Source organism: Microcebus murinus, chromosome 4 (assembly GCF_040939455.1).
Source record: "Microcebus murinus isolate Inina chromosome 4, M.murinus_Inina_mat1.0, whole genome shotgun sequence".
Taxonomy (NCBI): domain Eukaryota; kingdom Metazoa; phylum Chordata; class Mammalia; order Primates; family Cheirogaleidae; genus Microcebus; species Microcebus murinus.
This window is the reverse complement of record NC_134107.1, coordinates 61644490-61670928: the sequence shown is the minus strand read 5'-3', so window position 1 is coordinate 61670928 and position 26439 is coordinate 61644490. Positions and strand designations below refer to the sequence as shown.

Below are 26439 nucleotides of genomic sequence, written 5' to 3'. Positions count from 1 at the left end.
CCCCCGGGCGCCGGGGTGCATTGTGGGAAGGAGGCGGCAGCGTCCCGGGCGGGCGGGAGGTGCACCAGCGGCGGCGGCGGTAAATCCTCCCGGCCGCTCACAGCACTGTGGAGCTGCGTCCTCAGCCCGGCCTCGGACCGCGGCACCCTTCCTGCCCCTCGCGGCTTCTCTGCCGCCCGCCCCTCCCCCGCGCGCCGGCCCTGCCGCGCCGGCCGGCCGGCCTGGCTCCCCTCCCCGGCCCCGACGGGCGGGCGGACTGCCCTGAGGCGGCGGGGAGGGGAGGGCTGGGCCGGCCGGCGGGCGGGCAACGATGCCGAACTTCTGCGCTGCCCCCAACTGCACGCGGAAGAGCACGCAGTCCGACCTGGCCTTTTTCAGGTTCCCGCGGGATCCGGCCAGGTAAGCGGCGGGCGCCGAACTGGCAGTCCGGGCCCACCTCCGCGGTGAGCGCTGCCAACCCGCGGCCCCAGGCAGGCTCCTGGGCTGAGAGGCGCGTAGGGGGTGCGGCGCACTGTCGTAGATCCCAGCCTCGGACCCAGGTGGGGACAGGGCCGCGAGCCGTGGGCGGGCGGGCGTCCGGGGGCCTCGGAGCACGTGCGCAAGCGGGGGCTCTGCGCAGATGGCACCACCAGAAATGTGAGGCTACTGGGGTGGCGCGCGGAAACGGGGTGAGGTGGTTTGTCGCCGTGGCTAACTTGCTGTGTGACCTCGGGCAAGTCGCCTTCCTCTTTGGGCTCCAGTTCCCTTAGCTGTCAAAAGAGAGACTAGGGCTCTATGGTTGTGGTCACCGGAGACCGCCCACCTTTGATCTCAAGTCAAGTCGCTACTACTCTCTCCTTCGGCCTTGTCTTTGCACGGTTCAGGGCTCAATTTCTGGCTCTGATCGTCACTCATTATCTCACTTGGTGATAGTGGAGGTAATAGAAGATACCCATGAGTGTGTGGGAATTGGTATTTAAACCTCTTTTTTGAAGTAATATATACGCTCTAACTTATATTTAGGGAGTGAATAGCGTAGGGACTGTATTTGAAAGGCTAAGGATGTTTCGTAGGCCTTTCTGGTTCGTTCATTTAAAGTCAAGGCCTACTATGTGCCGCGCATTAATGTTAGGTGCTGAGAATTCAGAGGCAAGCGAGACAGTGTCACTGCCTGCAGAAAGCTCACAGTCTATTAGGGGAACAGATACAACAGGCGATTATAATGTAGCTTGCAATTTATTTATTAGTTCAACAAATACTTTTTGAGGGCCTACTGTGTGCTACGCATTGTTCTGAGCAGCGGGCTTTACAGATGAACAAACAAATCAGAGTCCTTGTCTCTCCTGATTGTATTTTAGTGGGGAGAAATAGACAAGTAAAATATATATAGTTTGTCATGGTAATAAATACTATGGAGAAAAAGAAAGCAAAGTTACAGGGTAGGGGAAAAAGTAGTACCAAGGGACGCACAATTTGCTATTTTAAATAGTGATGAGAGAAGGCGTGACTAACAAGATGAATTTGAGCAAAGATCAAAGTAGGTGAGTGGGCCAGCCCTGAAGCTATTTTGAGGAAGAGCATTCCAGAAACAGTAAATGCAAAGGCAAGGTAGCCAGGAACTGCTAGAATTGCTTTAGGGGAAGAGGGAGAGGGGAAAGATGAGACCAGAAAGGTGTATGTATGATAGGAGCAAATTGTGTGGGACATTATAGGCCAGGGAAAGCACTATGGCATTTATTCTAAGTGAAATCGGAAATCATTGAAGGTTTTAGAGCAGAGACTTAAACTTTAACGGGATCATTGGCTGCTTGTTAAATAGATTGTAGGGAAGCTAAGGTGAAAGCAGAAAGACCAGGTGGAGGCTATGCAGTAATCCAAATTAGAAGAGGAGAGGGTGGGAAATTGTTGCATTTGAGATAGGATTTGAAGGTAAAGCCAACAGGATCTGCTAATGATTTGCATGTAAATTGTAGGAGAAAAAGGGGAGTCAGGGATGACTCCAAGATTTTTAACCTGAGCATTTACTGACATAGGGAAGACTGGGAAAAGCAGGTTTGGGGGAATATTAAAAGTTTGGTTTGGGACATGTGAAGTTTTAGAGCCCTAATAAGAATAGATGTCTTTCTTCATACCATGTACAGAAATGGACTCAAAATGGCCTATGTATTTAGATCAATGGCCTAAATATAAGAGCTAAAACCATTAAGCTTTTAGAAGAAAACATAGGGGCACATATTTCTGACTTTAGATTTGGCAGCACACTCTTAGATATGAGACCAAAAGCACATATAATAAAGAGATAAATTGGACTTCATTAAAATTAAACTTTGTGTATCAGAGTACATTACCAAGAAAGGGAAAAGAATGGAAGAAAATATTTGTAAATACTACAATTGATAAGGGTCTAGTATCAGGGATATATAAAGAACTTTTACAATTCAACAGCAAAAAGACAGCCCAATTAAAAAATGGACAAAGGACTTTAATATATTTTCTCCAAAGAAGAGATATAGATGGCTAACAAACACATGAAAAGATGCTTAGCATCATTAGTTATTAGGGAAGTCAAATCAAAATATATGAGTGGCAATTAGACATAAAATTACCATATGACCCAGTACTTCCATTCCTAGGTATATATCCAAAAGAATTTCAAACTTGTACTCAAAAAACCCAAATGTACACGCATGTTCACAATATCACTATTCACAATAGTCAAAAGGTGGAAACAACCCATGTCTATCAATGCATGAATAAACAAAATGTAATCAATATATTCAGCCTTAAAAAGGAATGAAGTACCAATACATACTATAACATGAGTGAATCCTGAAAACATGCTAAGTGAAAGAAGGCAGATATAAGAGATCATATACTATATGATTCCATTTATATAAAATATCCAGAATAAGTAAATCCATAGAGACAGAAAGCATTGGTGATTGCCAGAGTCTGGGGGAAAGGGAGAATGGACAGCAACTAATTAACTAGTACAGAGTTTCCTTTTGAGGTGATGAAAATATTTTGGAACTAGATAGTTGTGATGATTGCACAACATTGTGAATGTACTAATTGCCACTTTTTTACTTTAAAGTGGTTAGTTTTATGTTACGTGAATTTCACCTAAAAAACAATGTCTTGAATAGGTAATAGGATATACAAGTCTGAAATTCAGAGACCTCCAGACTGGTGGTTGTAAATATAGGTGTTCTCAGTTTATAGAGGGTATTTAAAGCCATGATACTGGGTAAGGTTACTTAAGGAATTTGCAAGATATGCAGAGAGTAGGTCTGAGGCATTCCCAGTATTTCTGGTTCAGGGAGATGAGGGGGAACTAGCTTAGGAGAATGAGAAATAGCTGTTGGGTTTCATGGGCGCAGTGAAGAGGGGCATCTTATTCTGACCTAGCCTCATCCCAATATTATCTTCCTTTTACCCAAATTTTAGCCCAAGAGTATTATTATAAGTTTATTTTTGCTGGGTGCAGTGACTCACAGCTGTAATCCTAGCACTCTGGGAGGCCAAGGCAGGAGGATCACTTGAGGTGAAGAGTTTGAGACCAACCTGAGCAAGACTCTACTAAAAATAGAAAAAATTAGCCGAGTGTGGTGGCATGTACCTGTAGTCCCAGGTACTTGGGAGGCTGAGGCAGGAGAATGGCTTGAGCCCAGGAGTTTGAGGTTGCTGTGAGCCCAGGAGTTTGAGGTTGCTGTGAGGTAGGCTGATGTCATGGCGCTCTAGCTTGGGCAACAGAGTAAGACTCTGTCTCAAAGAAAAAGTAGAAAAAAGTTTATTTTACTTGCATAATTAGGGCACCCCTAGACAGTTCTGGACCACAGGTTATTTGCATCCATATAGAGTGAATGCTTTTTTCCACTATACTCCTTAGGGGAGTATAGCCTATAGGGGCTTACAATCTCAGATTTGAAAGGAGTTTTAAGATTTAGTGATATCTCCCTTGAAATGCCAGAATTTCCTCAATAATAGTGGCTTTTAACCATTTGGGTGGGGGAGTCATTGTTCTTTGGGAATCTAACATAAGGGTCCTTATCTGAGAAAAACATGGAGGTATATAATTTTGCATTCCACCATAAAGGTGTTTATGAGCCCTGTGCATTCCTGACAGGTGGGCATCTGTAAGACATGTAATGTAATAATGGTTCTCTGCTTTGTGAGGGAACACCTGCAGACTCTGGATAACTTAGGCTGTTGTTTCTTCCTTGTATTGAGTGAAAATCTATACTTTATTTATGTAATTTATGCTTTGGAGGCCCTAGTTTTGTCCTCAGGATCACACTGAGTCTGTGGGTTTTTTCTGTGTTAGAACCCTTTGAATATTTCAAGACCAAATCATGAACTTTTATTCTTCTTTTTAAAGATCTTTATTGAGATATGATTCACATACCATGTATTAATAATTCACCCACTTAAAGAATACAATTCAAGGGTTTTTGGTATATTACATTATTTTGAAAATTTTGGTAAAACATATAACAAAATTTGCCATTTTTAAGTGTATAATTCAGTGGCAGTAATTACATTTACAATGTTGTGCAATCATCTCCACTATTTCCAAAACTTTTTCATTATCCCAAACAAAAACTCTAACCATTAAGCAATAACTTCCAATTCTCCTGCCCTCCAGCCTCTGATAACCTCGAATCCACTTTCAGTCCTTATAAATCATATAAGTGGAATCATAGCAGTATTTGTCCTTTTATGTATGTCTGGCATATTTTCCTTAATGTGTTCAAGGTCTTTTTATCCAAACCAAATTTCATGATTTCAAGTTCTACTGTATTTGAGGCTTTCCTTTTCACTGTTCTCAGAGTTAGTTATAACAGAGAAATAGTTTCCAAAGGTGTTTATTCAATTAATAATAATATTTTAAGTTTTTTTTTTTTTTTTAGGTAAATGGGTTATAGGGAAGTTGATAAAAGGTGACATTGCCAACATATTCTTCAAAAGTTAACTGACATTATTAACTAACAAAGATAAATATATTTAATGCTATTAAACAGTACATTTTCCATTCATCATATTTATAAATTCCTTGAACACTTTTAGAAATGGCTATTTAGAAATAATTTAAAATTCAAGAGTAATTACAGAGTGTGGAATTTACTAGTTCTTACTGGTTTAGTAAAAGTGACATTAATGTACTTTTTTTTTTTTTTTAAGTAAAATAATATAATCAACTCAGCTTGGGGCAGTGGCAGGGGTTAAGTGAAAAAAAAAAAAAAATCACTACCCAAATCTTGATTGCCCCAGGGTGATGTGCCTAATGCTTAGGCTTGGTGGGAACCTGGGGACAGCTCATAGTGGAGTTCATCCCCAAACCAGGTGAAGATATAGGATAATTAATTGCTCTGATTAAAGTGGGCAATTGAAGCTGTCTTCTTCCTCCTCAGGTAGCTAGTACTAACTCATCCAGGAGTTCTTCTGGCAGTTTAATCAAAGTTAATTGAGAGTTGATGTACTCTACCTTGTAAAATGTAAAACAGTGGTTTTCGGGTACTCAGGAGAGTTCCTGTGTTAGTCCCTTTGGACTACTATAACAAAATATCTTAGACTGGGTAATTTATAAACACCAGAAATTTATTTCTTACAGTTCTGGAGGCTGAGAAATCCAAGATCAAGTCACCAGCAGATTTGGCATGTGGTGAGGGCTTGCTCTCTGCTTCATTTTGAATACATGGTGCCTTATTGCATGTCTTCGCGTGGTGGAAGTAGCAAACAAGCTCTATTGGGCTTCTTTTATAAGGGCACTAATTCTGTTTATGAGGGCTCCACCCTCATGGCCTAATCACCTCCAGATGTCCCACCTTCCAACATTACTGCATTGGAATTAAGTTTCAACATATGAATTTTTTTTTTTTTTTAGACAGAGTCTTACTCTGTTGCTGGGGTTAGAGTGCCGTGGTGTCAGCCTAGCTTACAGTAACCTCAAACTCCTGGGCTCAAGCGATCCTCCTGCCTCAGCCTCCCAGGTAGCTGGGACTACAGGCATGCGCCACTATGCCCAGCTAATTTTATATATATATATTTTTTTTTATTTATTTTTTTTTTTAGATGTCCAGCTAATTTCTTTCTGGTTTTTTAGTAGAGACAGGGTCCGCTCTTGCTCAGGCTGGTCTCAAACTCCTGAGCTCAAATGATCTACCCGCCTTGGCCTCTTAGAGTGCTAGAATTATAGGCATGAGCCACCATGCCCGGTGTCAACATAGGAATTTTGAGGGGACACAAGATATTCAGACCACAACAGCCCCTAAGACCCTTTCAGGGAGTTCACATGTCAGAACTGTTTTCATAACACTCTGATGTTATTTGTCTTTTTCATACTCATTCAGGAATGGACAGTGGAATCTTTTGGGGGCTACATAACAAATGATGGTCTCTTTGTTAAGTTGTGTATTGTGTATTCTAGAATTTTCTAAATATGATTCTTCAGATCTGGATGTTTGACAGACATTTTCTTGGAAATAAATGAAATAAGCCTGCCACTTCAAGCAAAACAAGTGATATTTGAGCATTCAGGTGAAAATTAGAATTTTGGAAAATTTGTATGTGCCACTGTGAGCTTGACAGCTCTCCAATACTTAAAGACTTTCCTGATGGGATCACTGATAATATTGATAAATGTGATTTTTAAGTTACATGCATTAACATTCAGATGGTCTGTATAACTAACTGAAATAATATTTTCCAAATGCCCCATTTATGAATTTTACAGAGGCATACATGCATAAAAGGTATATTAAAAGTGAAAGACCAGTGGATTTTAATGTAACAGTATGAAAAAGCTCTTTGGTCTGGTTTCAGCTTCCACATTACAGCTAATCTTTAAGAAACTATTACTTAGGCCGGGTGTGGTGGCTCATCCCTATAATCCTAGCATTCCGGGAGGCCAAGGTGGGCGGGTCACTCAAGGTCAGGAGTTTGAGACCAGCCAGAGCAAGAGCAAGACTCTGTCTCAAGGGCCAGGCTCGGTGGCTCACGCCTGTAATCCTAGCTGTCTGGGAGGCCGAGGTGGGCGGATCATTTGAGCTCAGGAGTTCGAAACCAACCTGAGCAAGAGCGAGACCCCGTCTCTACTATAAATAGAAAGAAATTAATTGGCCAACTAATATATATATATAAAAATTAGCCGGGCGTGGTGGCGCATGCCTGTAGTCCCAGCTACTCGGGAGGCTGAAGCAGAAGGATCGGTTGAGCCCAGGAGTTTGAGGTTGCTGTGAGCGAGGCTGACGCCATGGCACTCACTCTAGCCTGGGCAACAAAGCAAGACTCTGTCTCAAAAAAAAAAAAAAAAAAAAAAAGACTCCATCTCTACTAAAAATAGAAAGAAATTAATTGGACAACTAAAAATATATAGAAAAAATTAGCTGGGCATGGTGGCACATGCCTGTAGTCCCAGCTACTTGGGAGACTGAGGCAGGAGGATTGCTTGAGCCCAGGAGTTTGAGGTTGCTATGAGCTAAGCTGACACCACAGCACTCTAGCCCGGGCAACAGAGCAAGACTCTGTCTCAAAAAAAAAAAGAAAGGAACCATTACTTGTGGAGTTTTGGTATAGTATCAAAGAACAACATCCATAATTATATGGAAAAGGAGGAGTATTTTAATAACCTTTAACTCTGTATCATTGTGAGGTTGGATTTTCTTCATATACTTCAACCAAAACAACATATGGCTGTATATTAAATACAGAAGCAGATGTGAGAATCTAGGTATCTTCTGTTAACCTAGACATTAAAGAGATTTGCAGAGATGGACAAGTGTAATTCTTCTCATTAAATGTTGTTTGTTTTGGAAAATGTAGTTATTTTTCATTAAAATATTATTTATGTTAACATGTAATAGGTTGGTATTTTTGATGAATTGATAAATATTTAAAACTTTTTCTCACTTTAAATTTCTATAATGATAAATATTGATAGATAAAAGCCACATAAACAAAAGCACTTTGGGGTCCTCAATAATTTAAGAGTGTAAAGGAGTCCTGAGACTATGAAGTTTGGGAATCAGTGTTCTGAAGTATGAAGTATTTTCATATCATCTCATTTAATCCTCCGAGCAATGCTGTGAGTAGTAATACAAATAATAATACTTTTAATATAGCATATTCTTTGTGCCAGGAACTGTTCTTTTTTATATGCATTATTTCATATAACCCTTGCAATAAATTTTGACATAAATCTGCTTTATAGATGACCATAGTAGACACAGAGAGGTTAGCTGACTTGTTCAAGATCCTGTAGGAATGTCTAAAACTCCAGGAATAGGATAGGATAAAATATGTATTACCCAAAGTTATTTGACCATGAAACCTTTAACAAAAGCGGGGAGGGGATAATACTTTGACTAGTATTCTTTCTAATGCACTTTTAGAAATGCATTAGGAGGAAACCATTGAAGGAACACATTAAAAACAAAGCAAAAAAGGAGTGGTCAGTGATGGTCAAGTAGTGCTGAACGGGTAGAAAGTAACCACTGGATTTTATAGGATGAAAGTCATTAATAATTTTCTTGATCAGTTTCAGTGGAAAATGGATAGAGACAAAGCCTCCTTAGAATTGATTAAGGAGACAATGTGAGATAAAGAAGTGGACGGAGTGGAAATGGACTCTTTTAACAAGTTTTCCTATGTAGAGGATGAGGGTTAAGGGAGTTTTTAAGATGGGAGATGTTAAGGGCATGTTTATACTGATGGGAATAATATAGTAAGGTAAATATAAGATGTTCAGAGAGCATATATAGAGAGGTGGAGAGTCTTAAATACTTGGATTTTTGTGTGTATATACGTATTCATACACCTACCTATATACACATGTGAATCAGGAAAAATTTCAAGAAATGACATTTGAAATGACATATGAAATGACATATTCATACACCTACCTATATACACATGTGAATCAGGAAAAGTTTCAAGAAATGACATTTGAGCTAAGATCTGAAGGCTGAGCCAATGTTAACTATGCAAAGGAAATGGATAAAAAGCTACAAGAAGAGTAGTATGATAAGTTAAATAAACAACATGGGGAAAGCCCTAGGACAGAAATGAGCACAGTCCATTCATGAAACTGAAGTAAGGCATGTGAGGGGGCAAAGATAGACTGGAAGAGTGGTACAATGTGAAGATGGAAAGGTGGACAAGGTCCAGATTGTGTAGGGTCTTATGAGACGTGAGTAGTTGTTCTTTATCTTAAGAGTAATGAGAAGCCACTAAAAGATCTTAAGCAGAGGAAAGACATTCTCAAATTATTGTCATTATTTTTTAAATATCCATTGTGCGTCATGGAGAAGAGGTTAGGAAAGGCAAAAGACCAGTTTGGAAGAGGTTATGCGTAAACCAGGTAAAAAATAATGGTTGAGTCAGGATGTTAGTGATGGAGACAAGCAGGTGGCTTTGGGGAATCATTCCACTCTGTTAAGGGAAAAGGCCACAGAATCTAGAGTACAGGGAACAGAACTATGAAAGGGAGAGCTGGAAAAGGGGGAGGCATTGGTAAAAATTTGAAAGACAATTATATGTATGTAACCATAAATAAGTATATATACATGTACATATACACATGCATTCAAAAATATGTAAAAAGACTTACTGTGGTCATATATAATTTGTATAACTTTTTTGATGTAAAACCATATACACATATCACAAATCATAAGTATACATACAGCATGTTGGATTTTCAGAGTGGCACTTCCGTGAAAATTTCACCCAGATTTTTTTTTTCAAAATAGCATATTACTAGCATCCCAAACTCCTTCTCCTCCATGGCCCTCCTAGTCATTATCCCCTCTTCTCAGTGGCAGCCATTGTGAAATTACCTTAGATTAGTTGGGTTTTGGAGGGAACAGAAAGAGTGAGGGGAAGCATTTTTATTGTTCAAAATATACAACATTATCAGCACTTCAGAAGCCTCTTTTGTATCTACTCCCAGCTCTTTCACCTTCTCAAATGTATTCACAGGTGAAATTTAATATAGAGTTGTAGTAAGGATACACATCTGGATCATAATAAGGGAAAAGACACAGGAACAGTCTGGAAGAATCCATGTGTAGGCTTGTTTATGCTTTCCTTCTCATGAGGGGTCAGGCAGAGCCCACTTTTTCCCAGCAATGAAAATGAAGCAGCATGTATTGCCATGTTTCTGCTCAGAGAAGGCCATTAGAGGAGACCCAGTGCCCAGAGTTTTTACTGGGGCCTGGTCACATAGCAGCTTCTGCCTGGCACATACTAAAACTCCAAACTCCCAAAGGGAGGGCAGGTGTTCAGTATAAATCATATTGTTTGCACAAACAGTCTAGGCATAGTTAGGAAAAGTTTTACTTCTGTGTAGTATTTATTTACCAGCCAAGTTCCCATACACCAGCCCAAGACCCTTAACAAATAGACCTGTCAAGGATAGCAATCTCAGGTCAGGTCAGGTTAATAACACTTTTTCTGAAACAATCATCATAGATGAATTTTGCCTATTCTTGAATTTCATCTAAAGGGGGAATCATGTAGCATGTACTCTTGGCTGCTTCTGCTTAGTATTGTAATACCATGCTTAGTTTGTAGTACCATAGGTAGTTTGTTCATTTCATAGCCAAGTAGTATTCCATTGAATATACCACAATTTTTTCTGTTGTTGATGGGCAAAGTTGTTTTACCTTCTCCTCAACATTTCCTATTATCTCTTTTACATTGTAGTCATTCTTGAGGGTATGTAATATTTTGTTAATGGTTTTAATTGATATTTCCTGATGACCAATGAGATTGAACATTTTTAAAATCTATATATTGTTCATTTTTATGACCTTTTTGTTATAAAGTACCTGTTCAAGTCACTCGCCCATTTGGGTTGTCTGGTTTAATTTTAGGAGTTCTTCATACATAGGTTATATGTACTGCAGATATCTTGTTCCATTTTTGGGGTTGCCATTTCACACTTTTAAATGGCTTCTTTTGATGAAGAAGAGTTACTCACTTTAAAGTCGCCTAATTTATTCATTTTTCCACTAGAGTTTGTGCTTTCTGTTGCCTTCTTTAAGAGATCTTTGTCTACTCCAAGGTAATAAAGATAGCCTCTTGTGTTTTCTTTCAGAAGCTTTGTTTACCTTTTGTATTTATTTACATCTACAGTCACTTGGAATTTATTTTTGTGTATAGTATGAAACTGGGGGGGGTCAAGATATATATTTATCATAAGGATATATAACTATCTCAGCACTATTTTTTGAAAAAATCCATCTTTACTGCTATTTAAAGCTACCTTTGTGTTAAGTATACATAGCTCTCTATCTAGTCCATTGTTCTATCCTTATACCAATACTACTCTGACTTATTTAATAAGCTTTACAATAAGTCTTAATATCTGTTAGTGTAAGTCTTTCATCTTCTTTTTTCCCCCTCAATATTGTCTTGACTGTTCTTGGTCTTTTGAATTTCTGTATAAAAAGTTTTAGAATAATCTTGTCATTTCTTTCTCTCGTGCTCTCATGAAATTATTGGGATTGTGATATATTGAATCAGTGAATCAATTTCGGGAGAGTTGATATCTTTAGAATTTGGTTTGCCAATCCATGAACTTGTCTGTCCCTCCATTTATTTAAGTCTACTTAAAAAAAAATTATTAGAGGTCTTGCACATCTTTTACTAGATTTATTCTTAAATATTTGCTATGGAAAGACAAAGGAGTAGTTAATTGGGCACTCTGCCTGATGCTTAATCTGTTCTTGATTAAGTATAAGTTGGTAATGGTATCAGAAGGCTGTTTCAACTCAGTTCAGAGGTAACATAGACAATAGTGTTCTACGTGGAAGGACTCCGGAGATTTAAGAATTAAAAAAAGAAACCTAACTGTAGCAGTATGACAAATTATTTTATAGTAAAACAATTTTTAGACTTAATATTTGGATTTTGATTATAAATGTTTATAATCATAATGTACAAGTACAAAAATGTTAAAATATGGACATCTTAGGCATCATTACTGTGTTCAATAATACTTTGTTGAATGAAATGCTGTACAATTCAGATACAGTTTTAGTATACACATTTCACCATCTTTTTTTTTTTTTTTTTTGAGACAGATTCTCACATTGTTGCCCAGGCTAGAGTGAGTGCCGTGGCATCAACCTAGCTCACAGCAACCTCAAACTCCTGGCATCAAGCAATCTTGCTGCCTCAGCTTCCCGAGTAGCTGGGACTACAGTCATGCACCACCATGCCTGGCTAATTTTTTTCTATATATTTTTAGTTGTCCAATTAATTTCTTTCTATTTTTAGTAGAGACAGGGTCTCACTCTTGCTTAGGCTGGTTTTGAACTCCTGACCTTGAGCAATACATCTGCCTTGGCCTCCCAGAGTGCTAGGATTACAGGCATGAGCCACCACGCCTGACCTTCACCATCAATTTTCATCCTCTGTGGGCCAAGAGTACCATTGTTTTACATTTTTAGAGTGGAGGGAATTTTTTTAAATTAATTATTTGTTTTTTATAGATAAGATCTTGCTATGTTGCCCAGGCTGGCCTCAAACTCCTGAGCTCAAGGGATCCTCCCTCAGCCTCTCAGTATCTGGGACTATAGGCATGTGCCACTGCGCCTAGCAAAATATTTTTTTAAGAGACGGGGTCTTGCTGTGTTGCCTAGGCTGGTCTTGAACTCCTGGGCTCAAGCAATCCTCCTGCCTCAGCCTCCCAAGTAGCTGTGAGTAGAGGGAATTGAGTGTCAGCATGTATGTGTGGTGGGGGGTGTAAGACAATAGTGTTAAAATATAAGAACATACTATCATGTAATTGTAAAATGGATATGTTTTCAGATTTGTGACAGTGTTTAACCATGGCAGAACTTTTATTAGAAACTTGAGGAATGAGAGAAAGATCTAGTTGTGACTTTAGGAAATTACTTAATATTTCTGTGCCTTGGTTTCTTCATCTGCATAAGGAGATAATAATAGTATCCACCTTGGAAAGGACTTAGAACAATGTCTGGCTCATGATAAGTGCTTGGTAAGCATTATTATTATTATTTTTTATTATTATTTGTTTTTCTGCAAATACATAAGCACCAGTAGGCCATGAACTTTGTCTTGTTTCCTATCTTTAACACTTTCTATGTGCTAAATTGTTTAGCCACAATCCCTGCGTTCATGGAGATTGTAGTCTAGTCTATACATGTCATTGTAGATAATAAATCATGTTCCTAATAAAGCAAACAAGTAGTCTTCATGCTTCCCTAAGAAACTCTAGTTATTTGTAGAACATTTAATTTTCTACGATGACAATGTTATTTGATTTGCTTAAGTTGTACTCCTGAAGGGAATGTTAGGCTGTTGGCCTCATGGTTGTGCAACTTTTTGCTTATACTGCTGATGATTGAATCCTTTCTGATGCTAGGATGTTCTGGGAGTTGAAAGACCCAGGTTTAAGTTCTAGTTTTGCTGTTGATTTTATACGTGACTCCAAATAAATTACTTCTTAACTTTGTCTATAAGTGAAGGGTTTGTACTAAATGATTTATAAGGTCACTTCCAACTCTCATTGTGTTATTAGTCAAATTCTCCAAATTGTGTTATGTTTTAGGGGAGGGGCACAAAAATCCATTGCTTATAATATATATTTGACTTACAACTGAAGGCTGAAATTTAAATGTTGAGCTGATATTCCATAATTGTATTTTGGTTTTATTTATAGATGCCAGAAGTGGGTGGAGAATTGTAGGCGAGCAGACTTAGAAGATAAAACACCTGATCAACTAAATAAACATTATCGATTATGTGCCAAACACTTTGAGACCTCTATGATCTGTAGAACTGTAAGTAATAGAAGGGCTTGGTGTGTGTGTGTGTGTGTCTCTCTCTCTCTCTCTCTCTTGTTGGAAGTATAAAATATTTATTAGTGTTGGAAGGTATCCCTGTATCCTGCCACTTTAAGATGAATACAGATTTGGAGCCGCATAGCATCTTTTTATTCTTTAAAACCTGATTTTTGCAAAAACCCTCCCACCCCCAGACCCTGGTCCTGATGCCCCATTCCGCCTAGTTACCTGAGGTTATCACTTTTAAACTTAGTTTTCAGAGAAATTTTAGATTATTATAAAAGTATATATTTATTTAAGGTAAAGTTGGTGTTTTTATTTGGAGCAGTTCTCTAGAGCTTTTTTATGAGTATAATCTTCATCTAGGAACGGAGCTCTTTGTTTTCATGTTTTTATTTGTATTGTCAGTACCAACCCTTAAGTTTTATGTGCTAGATACAACAGGAAACAAATCATACAGGTAATTTCCATCAGTCATTTGCAATTTCAAGTCAACACCTACTGTTAACTGTTTGAGCTTGGCCAAGTCACTTCCCCTCTCTGGGCCCTAGTTTCTAATGAAGAGATTACACCAGATAATTCCTGAGGTCTAAGGTTTTAACCATCTGTGATTCTTTTGCTGTGATTTGTAAAAGGCACAAATAGGGCAGATTTTATTGAAATAAAGCAGACTTGAAACACTTTAATAACTGTTAGGAAGACAGTTTTGTTAAATAATATATTCCTGTTTAGGTATAAATAATATCACAAATATTGAGATAGACATAAACTTGATTTCAAGGTACACTATATATTGTTATGCAGCACTTTATTTTGATATTTTTTTCAGATACATTTTGCAGAGGCATCAGAAAACTAAAGAATGATTGGGTTATTTTATTTCTCAAAATTAATTGAAGCAGATACTTGTGAAGTCATTGGGAGGTGAGCCAATTCCGGTTCAACAGTTTGATCACGAATATTTGAGGGATATTTTTGCCTTGCTTTGTTGAGAGGGTAGTAATGAGCAACCAAAATAATCGGTCTCATATATTTAAAAGGCAAACTACTTTTATGCTCTTGACATTAAGTAAAAATATCCCAAATTATTATTTTAAATACATAAGCCTTATGCGTTTTTGCATTTTTACTTTAGTAATAAATATGGTCTCTTAGATAGTTAGATAATTCCAACCAAATTAATATGAGAAATTTAAAATAAAGAGTTCATTCTTATATTCTTGTTTAATTGGAGAATAGAACAGAAAGATGAGCTAGGTTTGCTTTCTTTATTTCCAAACGATTCTTCAATCTTGAATAAATCCAAATATAAGAAAATGTTCTTTCTATACATGTAGAAGAAAATGTTACTATTAAAACTGGATTATCTGATATCTATATCCAAATGTTTGAGAATTTTAGCTTCATTAGTTGGCATTTAAAATCTTATCAGTAAACATTCATGACTAGTTCAACCAAAGCCAAATATTAATATTATTTTGATGCTAGAATAAGATTGTTACTGTATGCTCAAACCTTAATTCAGCAGTTAGAGATTAAATCTTCAAATGAGATATGAACTGGAAGATAGCATTTTTTGGCATGTGTACTTATAAATAAATATTTATAAAATATTCCCATGTTTTTCATTTATATATTCTGCTTTCTGGTGTGTAATATCTTTGCTTTATTTGCAAACAGCAAATTAATTTGATTTGAATTTTTAAATTTGTTAATGTGTTTTATCCCTCCCCTCCTTACTTAATAAGTGGCAAGGCATCAAGAGTTGACTGTATGTGTGTGTTTTCTTATTTTTGAGATGTTTGCTCAGTGGGAAAGATGGGAAGCTTTGGATATAATAGTTTGGCTCCCTTCAATGATTGCATTCCTGATCAGTCCCTGATTCAAACTCCCTGGTAGACCCAGGAAGCTGAACACTAGAAGCTGAGTATCATTAGGAAGTCTGTATTTCTTCTTTGTTTTCTATGATGCATGGAATTGAACTAGAAAATATTGGGTTTGAATAGAAATTCTTCCTAAATGTGTTTAGCACCCTTTGGATAAAACCCAAGATAATATGTTCCATTTACATATATGTTTTCCCTTCATATCTTCCCAACCTCCCTTCTTTGGGTGAAAAAATTTAGGAGTTATTTTTGTTTGGCATATTCTTTGAACATGCTTTACTACTTTGAAACAATCACTGCTAAGAAAGCTTGTTTAAATGAAGTATGTTTTGTCTTTATCATTGCGAATTCAAGAAGAAATTAAAGGCACTGTTCTTTGTACTAGATGGAGGGAATGGAATAGCAGTTATTTATCTGTTACTATCCCTCTTCATAAACTTCTTGTCCCTACCCAGCCTCCTCAGGGCTGGCTGTGGAAGACTGTTATCATCTAAGTATACATCCAGTTTATAGCCAGGTTGGATTAGGTTAATAGGAAGTAGGGTAGAAAATGATCATCCTTCAATGATAAGATTATATGGAGGGAAATTTAGAGATAACTAGTTTAGCATTTGCAAAAATGTGATTATGGGCTGGGCATGGTGGCTCACGCCTTTAATCCCAGCACTCTGGGAGGCCCAGGCGGGCGGATCCTTTGAGCTCAGGAGTTCAAGACTAGCCTGAGCAAGAGCGAGACCCCCGTCTCTACTAAAAAGTGTGTGTGTGTGTGTGTGTGTGTGTGTGTGTGTGTGTGTGTGTGTGTCAAGAAATTAGCTGAACAACTAAAATATATACATAAAAATGAGCTGGGCATGGTGGCGCATGCCTATAGTCACTCAGGAGGCTGAGGCAGAAGGATCCTTGAGCCCAGGAGTTTAAGGTTGCTGGGAGCTAGGCTGACGCCACGGCACTCTAGCCAGGGCAACAGGTGAGACTCTGTCTCAAAAAACAAAAAGAAATATGATTATGTATATCACTTGTGATGAAGTTTCATAACATGTGTTAAACACATAACTAGCCCATCAAATCATTATTCTTACCATTTTTAAGACAGTGTTTACTAAAAAAGTGAGTAGATTGTGGTGATATAACTGAAATGGCAAATATAATCATTAGTATGTATTCATTTTGGGAAATGTTGATTTAGGTCAATACCTAAATTTTATTCAGAAAAGGAAACTGGGGTCCAAAAAGGGAAAGTAATTTAGCCTGGGTCTCTTAATGAGCCACTGGTAGACTTTGGACTAGTTCCTAGATCTCCTGGTCCAAGTCCAACATTATTTTCACTGTGCCTTGATGCTTTTCAGTAATATTAGCAAAAGTAGAGTGAACAGAAGGTGAAGAAGGGAAGCATTATTATACAATATACAGTAGGGCAGATTATTTGGAAGACTTGTGACTCCTGTAGATTAGGTAGGCTTATGGAAGGACAGAACAGATAAAATAGCTAGGAGGCTGAATTAGAAATAGATATGCAAAGTACAAGTACATTTTCTTTTTTATGCCTACCATCAGTTCAATTCCTTAATTTATAATAGATTGACAGAAGGGCAGATGCAATACATTCTTAAAGACCACTCTGAATTAACACATTTTTCTTTTTCAGAGTCCTTATAGGACAGTTCTTCGAGATAATGCAATACCAACAATATTTGATCTTACCAGTCATTTGAACAACCCACACAGTAGACACAGAAAACGAATAAAAGAATTGGTATGTCTATGTGCTTTCAGCCTCCCCCTTCATAATACTAGGAAGTCAAATATAGATGCATTTATGTTAAAATTAATCCAAGTTACTCTATTTCAGAGGTAGTAAGTATAATGGGAAATGAATGTTACGATTATTATTAAAGTAACCTGGATGATAGTTTGTTTCAGTATTTAAATTGGAAAATCTCCCTCAAATTGATAGCTAGTTGATACTGGTTGACTTGGCCAGAATGTGTTAATTATAGGCCACTAGCTCCTTTCATTCCTGGGGAAGAAAAAAATAAGCTACCTTTTCTTCTGTGGTAAGGAAAATGGAAATGAAGTTTGTTTTCAGAATTCAGCACAAAGGAGTAAAGAAAAGTCAAGGCATAGATAATTTTAAAGATGAGGATTCTTTCACTATTTAATACTGACAGGGCTTAGAAAAAGCTCCCAAATCTCTGTATAAGGCATAATTTATACATATTTTTATATTCCTTTCATATCCTTCATTTCTGAAGATTGAAACATACCTGTTTTTTTTTTCTTTTTTACCTTAGGTAAATAAAATTAAATTACTCAGACTCCTCAGTCTATGGCTTTCTGTCATCATTGCCACTAGCGAGGCCCTTATTTTGCTTTATTACTTTCTTTTCTTTGTCTCCAGTTATCATTCTTGTTCCTCCCCAACCTGTTGGTGTCTGTGCTATTGTATCTAATACATGTCATATCAATCTACTTACTTTGTGCTTTTTAAAGATAACATTTATCTAATTTTCCTTATTCTCATCTGTGTTTACATGTCATATTTAGGTCTTTGATCCATTTGGAGTTTCTATGTAAGGTGTCTAGTAGGGATCTAACTTAATTTTTCTCCTTATAGAGAACCAGTTTTCCCAGTATAGTCTGTTAATTAATTTGTTTTTTCTTCCACTGGTATAAAATGCCACCTCTTATCATATACCAAGTTTACATATATGGAAGGCTGTTTCTGGGAGCTCTGTTCCATTCCACTGGATTATTTGCATCTGTAACACACTTATTCTCATGGCTTTGTAATCTATTTTACTTTCAGTTAGGGTGATTGTTTAACTCTTCTTTTTCAAAACTGTCTTAGCTATTTGTAGACCTTTATTCCTCTGTATAAATTTGAAAATCCTTTTGTCAAGTTCTCCTAGAAATTCTGTTGTGATTTTCATTATAATTGTTTTGAATCAACATCTTTACCATATTAATTAGTCCCATCCATGAATAGGGAAAAAAAAAAACCAATAAATTAGTTGTCAGGTGACAGCAATCATTGACAAAACTAAATACCAGTTCTTTGAAAAGACTATTAACATACTTTTAGAAGCACAGAAAATCAAATATTTGAAAATGTTTTAGGGTTTTTGTTGCAGTTCTTTAAAAAAATATTTTTTTTTTTCCTTAGATTACTTCCTAAATATTATAGTTCTTGTCAGTATAGATTATATATTCTGGTTGAAATTTTTGAGTAATTTTTTTAATTCTAATAGTCTACTGAATTTTCTGTGTAACTGATTATATCATCTACACGTAAGGAGAAGTTTATCTCTTCTTACAATTCTTATTTTAATTTTTTCTATTGCCTGCCTTATTATTTAGTCAAAATCCCTACTATGTTCAGCAGTTCCAATAACTGTTGGCACACTTGCCTTGGTCCATTAATTATGATGTTTGCTGTTGGTATTGTTAAATCGTTTTTGTCAAGTTAAGGAAATTCCATTCTAATATTCAAGGTTTTTATCATAACCTATTAAACTTATCAAATGCTTTCATTGCAGCTATTAAGTAGAAAAGTTCATAATTATAAAAAATTCTTTAATGCAATGAATGACATTAATAAATTTTCTGAAAGTTGAACCACCTTTAAATTCCTGTGATGGACCCTAATTGATTATAATATATGTTTGCTTTTATATGCTATTGAATTCAAGTAGTCAATATTTTATTTAGGATTTTGCATTTATAAGTGTTAGCTTATGATTTTCTTTTCATGTGCTGTCCTAATTTGTTTATGATATCAAAGTTCTGTTAGCCTTATAAAATGAGTTGGATACCTTTCCTTTTTTTTTTTTTTTTTCATTAATTTTTCTAGAAAAACTCGTATTGGGGGATTGGTTCCAGGACCTCCTTCAGATACCTGAATTCACAGATACTCAGTATAAAATGATATATTTGCAACCTGGATAGGTATTTGCAACCTATACTCATGCACATCCTTTCATATACTTTAAAACATCTCTAGATTATGTATAATACCTGATACAGTGTAAATTGTTGTTATACTCTATTGTTTAGGGAATAATGAAGCAAGAAACAAGGAAAAAAGTCTACACATGTTCAGTATAGACATAACCATCCATTTTTTTTTCCCCCGAATATTTTTGACCCACAGTTGGTTGAATCCACTGATAGAGAGGGCTACCCATAATATATACCAGGGGTAAGGAGTTCAACCACTTCCTGCCCTGTAGCTATCATTTCCTTGTATTTTACCCCTTAAGGAACCTCAAATACCTCATATCAGGCACACTCTTCCAGATCTGCCAACCTTATAATTTGCAGCCCACAGTATAAGGAGGGAATGTGCCAGGTTGACCAGCCTACTGGTTAATGTTTCTTGTTACCAGCACCCCATGTCCAGTGCTGCCCAGTGGGTACCCTGCTGTCTTCAACTGTGACTGGCACTGCTGCTTTCCTGCCACAGAGTAGTAATGGGATGGGTCATGACTTAAGCATTTAGTAGAGGGTTGGAGGGAGACTAAAGGACACAGCTGGAAAGTTCTTCCTCAGTCTAACCTGTCTGTGCCACTTGGCCTACTATGTTCTGTATTCATTTCTCTTCCGTCCTGGCACTCTTGTCACCTTCTGCTTCCCAGGGATTACTTATCGCTTTTGTGTGTTAAGATTCGAGATTCAGCAACCTCTGTGGCATCTCCAGTGTTAAATTAGGAAGGGGGATGATTTGTGTCCTCTTAAATTTGACCTCAAGTGCCATGGTGTACTTTCATACCTTTTATTAGCCAGTAAACAATTGTAACCCAAAGTTATGAAGATTTAGATAGAAAGTAAGTTAAATGGTGTATTCTCTTTTTGCTCTAGAACTTTATTATAAGCTTGGAGTTGTTAGCAAATTATTGTTCTGGTTTTCCCATCATCTGTCTGTTTGAAGAATGTATTCCATACAAAGAATTTATGCTCTTAAAAGAATTAAATTTGGTTCCAAATAGGCTTTTTTATTTGTGAGTCTAAGATGAGATACTAGAAGTCAGTTTTCTTAAAGATGGTTTGTTTTTTTCTTGTCATTTAGAGTGAAGATGAAATCAGGACACTGAAACAGAAAAAAAGTAAGTGATAGTGTTAATGACTCAACTTCTGAATGCCTTTTAAAAAGGCCTTGACCTGGTAAGGACAAATAAATATGTTTTATGTTAAAAACTTACCTTGAGAATGGATGGAAGTGTGTGCCCAGTTTTGTCCTGTGGTCCAGAAATGTATGTGGGCGTAAACGCTTAGTTCTGTTTGTCTTTATTCAGTGTTTTGTGCCACACGCTTTGCCTTGTGCAGGCCTCACAGAGTTTTTCCTTCCTCCTTCCTAGTGCTCTCAGTGTGGTAAGGGTGTCAGGCACACAGACAGGGCGTCCCAGTGTAGGGAAGGAAGGGCCACAGTAAGGACAGGCACTGTATTGTATCTCTGTCCACCCACTTTGTGGTGCATCGTAAGTTCTTGATAAGTGTTTAAGGAATAAATGCTGTGGGGGCACTTAGTGACATTGTGTCATTGAGAATAGTTATCACAGGCTTTCTGCAAGTGCTGATACCTGGGCTGTGTCACCAAAGAATTTTTATCTTGTCAGATATTACTATTTCTCCTCTTCCTCTATTTCTTTCACCTATTGCTGTTGTTATTACTAACATGACCTTTTTATTGAGTACTTGTGCCAAGTCATTATTCTAAGTGCTTTGCTAATATTCATTTAATTCTCACAGTATCCCTGAGATAAGTACTATTATTTTCCTCCTTTATGGATGGAGACATTGACTCAGGCAAAGAAAGGAGGGAAAGGTATTCTATGCAGAAATAAAGTGGCATGAAATAGGGTACTAGTTTTGGGGAACTACACTCATTTTGGTGTTATTAGAGCGTCTTATAAATTATGATGGTTAGAAAGTGAACCTAGAAGGGACCACGGGGGCCAGTACTTGCAGTGTCGTGTGGGCTGTTGGCAAGAGGGAACCATTGAGGGGTTTGTAAGTAGGTGATAACATGGACCTGATTTCCATGTTATACAGAGCACTGTTGGGTTAAAAGGTAACACTGGAGGCAGGGAGGCCAGTTAGGCTGTCAGGAGACCAAATAAAAATTGAAAGGCCTTTGTGATAAGGCAATGGTAGGGAGAGTGGGGAAAAGGAAATAGATTCAAGGAACTGAAGAAACTTGTCCACCTATGACTTGCATATGGAAAGATGCCAAAAGGAGAGGGACTTACTTTGCACTTTATACTCTTTGCTCTTTACTGAGCATCTTTTTGGGAAAAAAAAATACAAACAATAGAATTAGTTCTTGCTGATGGCAAGTAGAGAAGTAGTAGAGGAGAGAGGGGAAGAGGGTGGGAGGGAGTCAAGTAGGCAGGTGTACAGGATAACCTCTTTCTGGCTTAGGAACCTGCCTAGTATAGAACCACTGCTCTGTAGTGTGTGGTAAATAGCAGTCCCATCTGAATTGAGGAGGGGTGAGAGAAAGATGTTCCCCTCACTTACTGAGCCTGGTGAAGCTCTGAAGGGCTCGGGATGCTTAGAAGCGTGGCTTACAAAGGCTCCAGTCAGTCTAGATTTCCCTGTGTACTTGGACAGCCTGCTTCTCTCTTTCATCTTAGTGCTTTTGCTGGAATACTTCCTGCCAACTGAAATGCCCCTCCACCCCGCTCTTATCTTCCTTCCTTATCCTTGTCATTATTGAATGCAACTTCTTTGTTCTGAATTTTTTCTATTCCCCCCACACTGCACACAATACTGTACAACTCTTGGTGGCCCTGTCATAGTCTTATGTTCTAAGAACTAGGTTCTAACTGTGATTCCTCAGATTTGAATTCTTTTCCTGGGGCTGCCACTGACTTTGTATGACTGTGAGCAGGACAATTAACCTGTAGAGTCTCAGTTTTCCCATCCAAATATGAAGAGATTAGGCTAAGATTTCTGGTATTCTAGTATTAGCCCTAAGAATCACATTAATCTACTTAATATTATATTGGTTTTTATAGTCTTATCTCCTGAACAAAGAATGGCTTAATGGTTTGATAGAAACAGCATCAGCATGGACCTTGGAGCTAGACAAGCATGGATTTGAATTTCACTTCTATCCTTCTAACCGTATCTATGATGTTGGGCAAGTTATTTAGTGCCCCCATTTGTCAAATGGGCTTGACATCACCCGCCTGAAGAAAAAATAATGTGATGCATATAAATATGATAATATATATAATAGTAAATATTAGTTCTCCCTTTTTCTGGCGGTATGGACTGTCTAACATGTCTGTATAATATGTGAAGTACCTAGTTTATAAAAATCGTTCCTATCTTATAACAGCATTTACATCCAGGATTAAAATATATCTGTTTATAGTGTTTGTCTCTCCCACTAGAATGTGTCTTATTTTAACCTTTGTATCTAAGTCTGTGGTCCAGTAGATACTCTGAATGTTGGATGAATGAGTTTGTGGATTTTAAATGTTCAGCCAATCAAAGATGTAATTTTTTTATTTTGTATAGTTTGTCATCAGCCTGTTAGTCAAATAATTCTTTGTTTTCCAGTTGATGAAACTTCTGAACAAGAGCAAAAACATAAAGAAACCAACAACAGCAATGCTCAGAACCCCAGTGCAGAAGAGGGGGGTGAAGAACAGGATGAGGACATTTTACCTTTAACCCTTGAAGAGAAGGAAAACAAAGAATACCTAAAATCTCTGTTTGAAATCTTGATTCTTATGGGAAAGCAAAACATACCTCTGGATGGACACGAGGCTGACGAAATCCCAGAAGGTCTTTTTACTCCTGATAACTTTCAAGCACTGCTGGAGTGCCGGATAAATTCTGGTGAAGAGGTCCTGAGAAAGCGCTTTGAGACAACAGCGGTGAACACATTGTTTTGTTCAAAAATACAGCAGAGACAGATGCTAGAGATCTGTGAGAGCTGTATTCGGGAAGAAACTCTCAGGGAAGTGAGAGACTCACACTTCTTTTCCCTTATCACTGATGATGTAGTGGACATAGCAGGGGAAGAGCACCTACCCGTACTGGTGAGGTTCGTGGACGAATCTCATAACCTGAGAGAGGAGTTTGTGGGCTTTCTGCCCTATGAAGCTGATGCAGAAATTTTGGCTGTGAAATTTCACACTACAATAACTGAAAAGTGGGGGCTGAATATGGAGTATTGTCGTGGCCAGGCTTACATTGTATCCAGTGGGTTTTCCTCCAAAATGAAAGTTGTTGCTTGTAGACTTTTAGAGAAATATCCCCAAGCTATCTACACACTTTGCTCTTCCTGTGCCTTAAATATGTGGTTGGCAAAATCAGTGCCTGTTATGGGAGTATCTGTTGCATTGGGAACAATTGAGGAAGTTTGTTCTTTTTTCCATCGATCACCACAACTGCTTTTAGAACTTGATAATGTAATTTCTGTTCTTTTTCAGAACAGTGAAGAAAGGGGTAAAGAACTGAAGGAAATTTGCCATTCTCAGTGGACAGGAAGGCATGATGCTTTTGAAATTTTAGTGGACCTCCTGCAAGCACTTGTTTTATGTTTAGATGGTATAAATAGTGACACAACTATTAGATGGAATAACTGTATAGCTGGCCGAGCATTTGTCCTCTGTAGTGCAGTAACAGATTTTGATTTCATTGTTACTATTGTTGTTCTTAAAAATGTCCTCTCTTTTACAAGGGCCTTTGGGAAAAATCTCCAGGGGCAAACCTCTGATGTCTTCTTTGCAGCCAGTAGCTTGACTGCAGTACTACATTCACTAAATGAAGTGATGGAAAATATTGAAGTTTATCATGAGTTTTGGTTTGAGGAAGCCACAAATTTGGCTGCCAAACTTGATATTCAGATGAAACTCCCTGGGAAATTCCGCAGAGCTCAGCAAAGTAACTTGGAACCTCAGCTAACCTCTGAGAGTTACTATAAAGAAACCCTAAGTGTTCCAACAGTGGAGCACATTATTCAGGAACTTAAAGATATATTCTCAGAACAGCACCTTAAAGCTCTTAAATGTTTATCTCTGGTACCCTCAGTCATGGGTCAACTCAAATTCAATACGTCAGAAGAACACCATGCTGACATGTACAGAAGTGATTTACCCAATCCTGACACGCTCTCAGCTGAACTTCATTGTTGGAGAATTAAATGGAAACATAGAGGGAAAGATATTGAGCTTCCATCCACCATTTATGAAGCCCTCCACCTGCCTGACATCAAGTTTTTTCCTAATGTGTATGCATTGCTAAAGGTCCTGTGTATTCTTCCTGTGATGAAGGTTGAGAATGAGCGCTACGAAAATGGACGAAAGCGTCTCAAAGCATACTTGAGGAACACTTTGACAGACCAAAGGTCAAGTAACTTGGCTTTGCTTAACATAAATTTTGATATAAAACATGATCTGGATTTAATGGTAGACACATATATCAAACTGTATACAACTAAGTCAGAGCTTCCTACGGATAATTGAGAAACCATTGAAAATACCTAAGAGACTTTTAAAATAGGCTTTCTCTTGTATTCCCTATTTGAAAGAAGAGCTGTAAGGTGTATGTTGGGCACTTAATCACTGATTATCTTTGCCTATAGGCCTCCATTGAATAGTTTAACCATTGATAATCTACCTATTTGAATGGCCCCTGTTTGAACTCTCATGCTTTGAAGACCTATCTGTTCTTCCAGAAGATAGCGTTGAAAGTGCCCCGTTTTACTTCTTTGTGATCTCTGCCGGTGGCACTCTGGGAGTGTTTTAGTTAAGTCATTTTAGACATAACATTTACTATCACGGTAGATCCACATCAGATATTGAGTTATAAATTCTTTGAAGAAATAAATTTTGAGGAGGTGTGGGAGGAAGTAATACATTTTATAATGAAGCCCATGATTGACCTTTGGCTAGTAGAAGTTTTAAATATATTGTTAAAAATCTGTAATGGACAGTCAAAAGAAATTATCAAAGAGAGAAGCTTGTGAGCTCATCAAACAAGGATTTCATTGTAGATTTTATCTTTATCAAATGAACTTAAAGGAACAAGTGACAAAGTTTGAATGGAAGAGCCTGCCATTGTTCCACATCTGGTTGTTGCTGTTTACATTCCTTTGTTGAGCCTACATCTTCATAAGCTTTTTAGCAGATGTATGTTGGACATTTCCGTTTCATGGTTAGGACAAAATCAGGCCATGAATACTGACAACTGACTTGTCTTTTTCTTCTGTCTTTTTCCATGACTTTACTGCCTCGTCTTGTTTTATAAGCAAAACCTGGAAAAGCTACAAAAATAAATGTTTTGTGGTTTATCTAGAAATAATATGGAAAATATTGCTGTTATTTTTGGTGAAGAAAATAAATTTTGTATAGTTTATTTCAATCTAAATAAAATGTGAATTTTGTTTAAAGTTCAGGTACGTTATTTTTAGTATGACCAAAACATTCTGTGGTAAATTCTCTTCAAAAATATTTGATAATCAGCTTCACATTTGTATGCAGTTTACTACTTGAGGTATAGAAAAAGACATTTAATTAAGAAATTACTAAATGTAAGGTTTACCCAACTGATTTTTTTTAAATATTATATTATGTATGGGCCCTCATATACATTGTCGGGGTTTGTGTTTGTTGCTGGCTAAAATGCAAATGAATGAATTTAATTGCATAGCTGTCATTGAATTATTTTACACTGGGGTAAGTTAATGTTGAAAGCAGAATGGGGTGCATTTGCTGAAGTGTAGAGTCTTACTGATAGCCCACAGT

General features: G+C 37.6%; 1 protein-coding gene across 2 annotated transcripts; it reads left to right on the top strand.

Moving 5' to 3' along the window:
* The first annotated feature begins 157 nt into the window (after positions 1-157).
* On the top strand, positions 158-26084 carry THAP12 (THAP domain containing 12). Of its 2 annotated transcripts, none has more exons than XM_012745025.3 (5): positions 158-399; positions 13670-13790; positions 17325-17432; positions 20745-20781; positions 23246-26084. In XM_012745025.3, the coding sequence occupies exons 1-5, from the start codon at positions 311-313 to the stop codon at positions 25156-25158; spliced, it is 2268 nt and encodes a 755-aa protein (XP_012600479.1). In that variant the 5' UTR covers positions 158-310; the 3' UTR covers positions 25159-26084. The 2 variants fall into 2 exon arrangements, with proteins under 2 accessions (XP_012600479.1, XP_075858440.1); XM_076002325.1 differs by lacking the exon at positions 158-399 and adding an exon at positions 459-539.
* Positions 26085-26439: the final 355 nt, after the last annotated feature.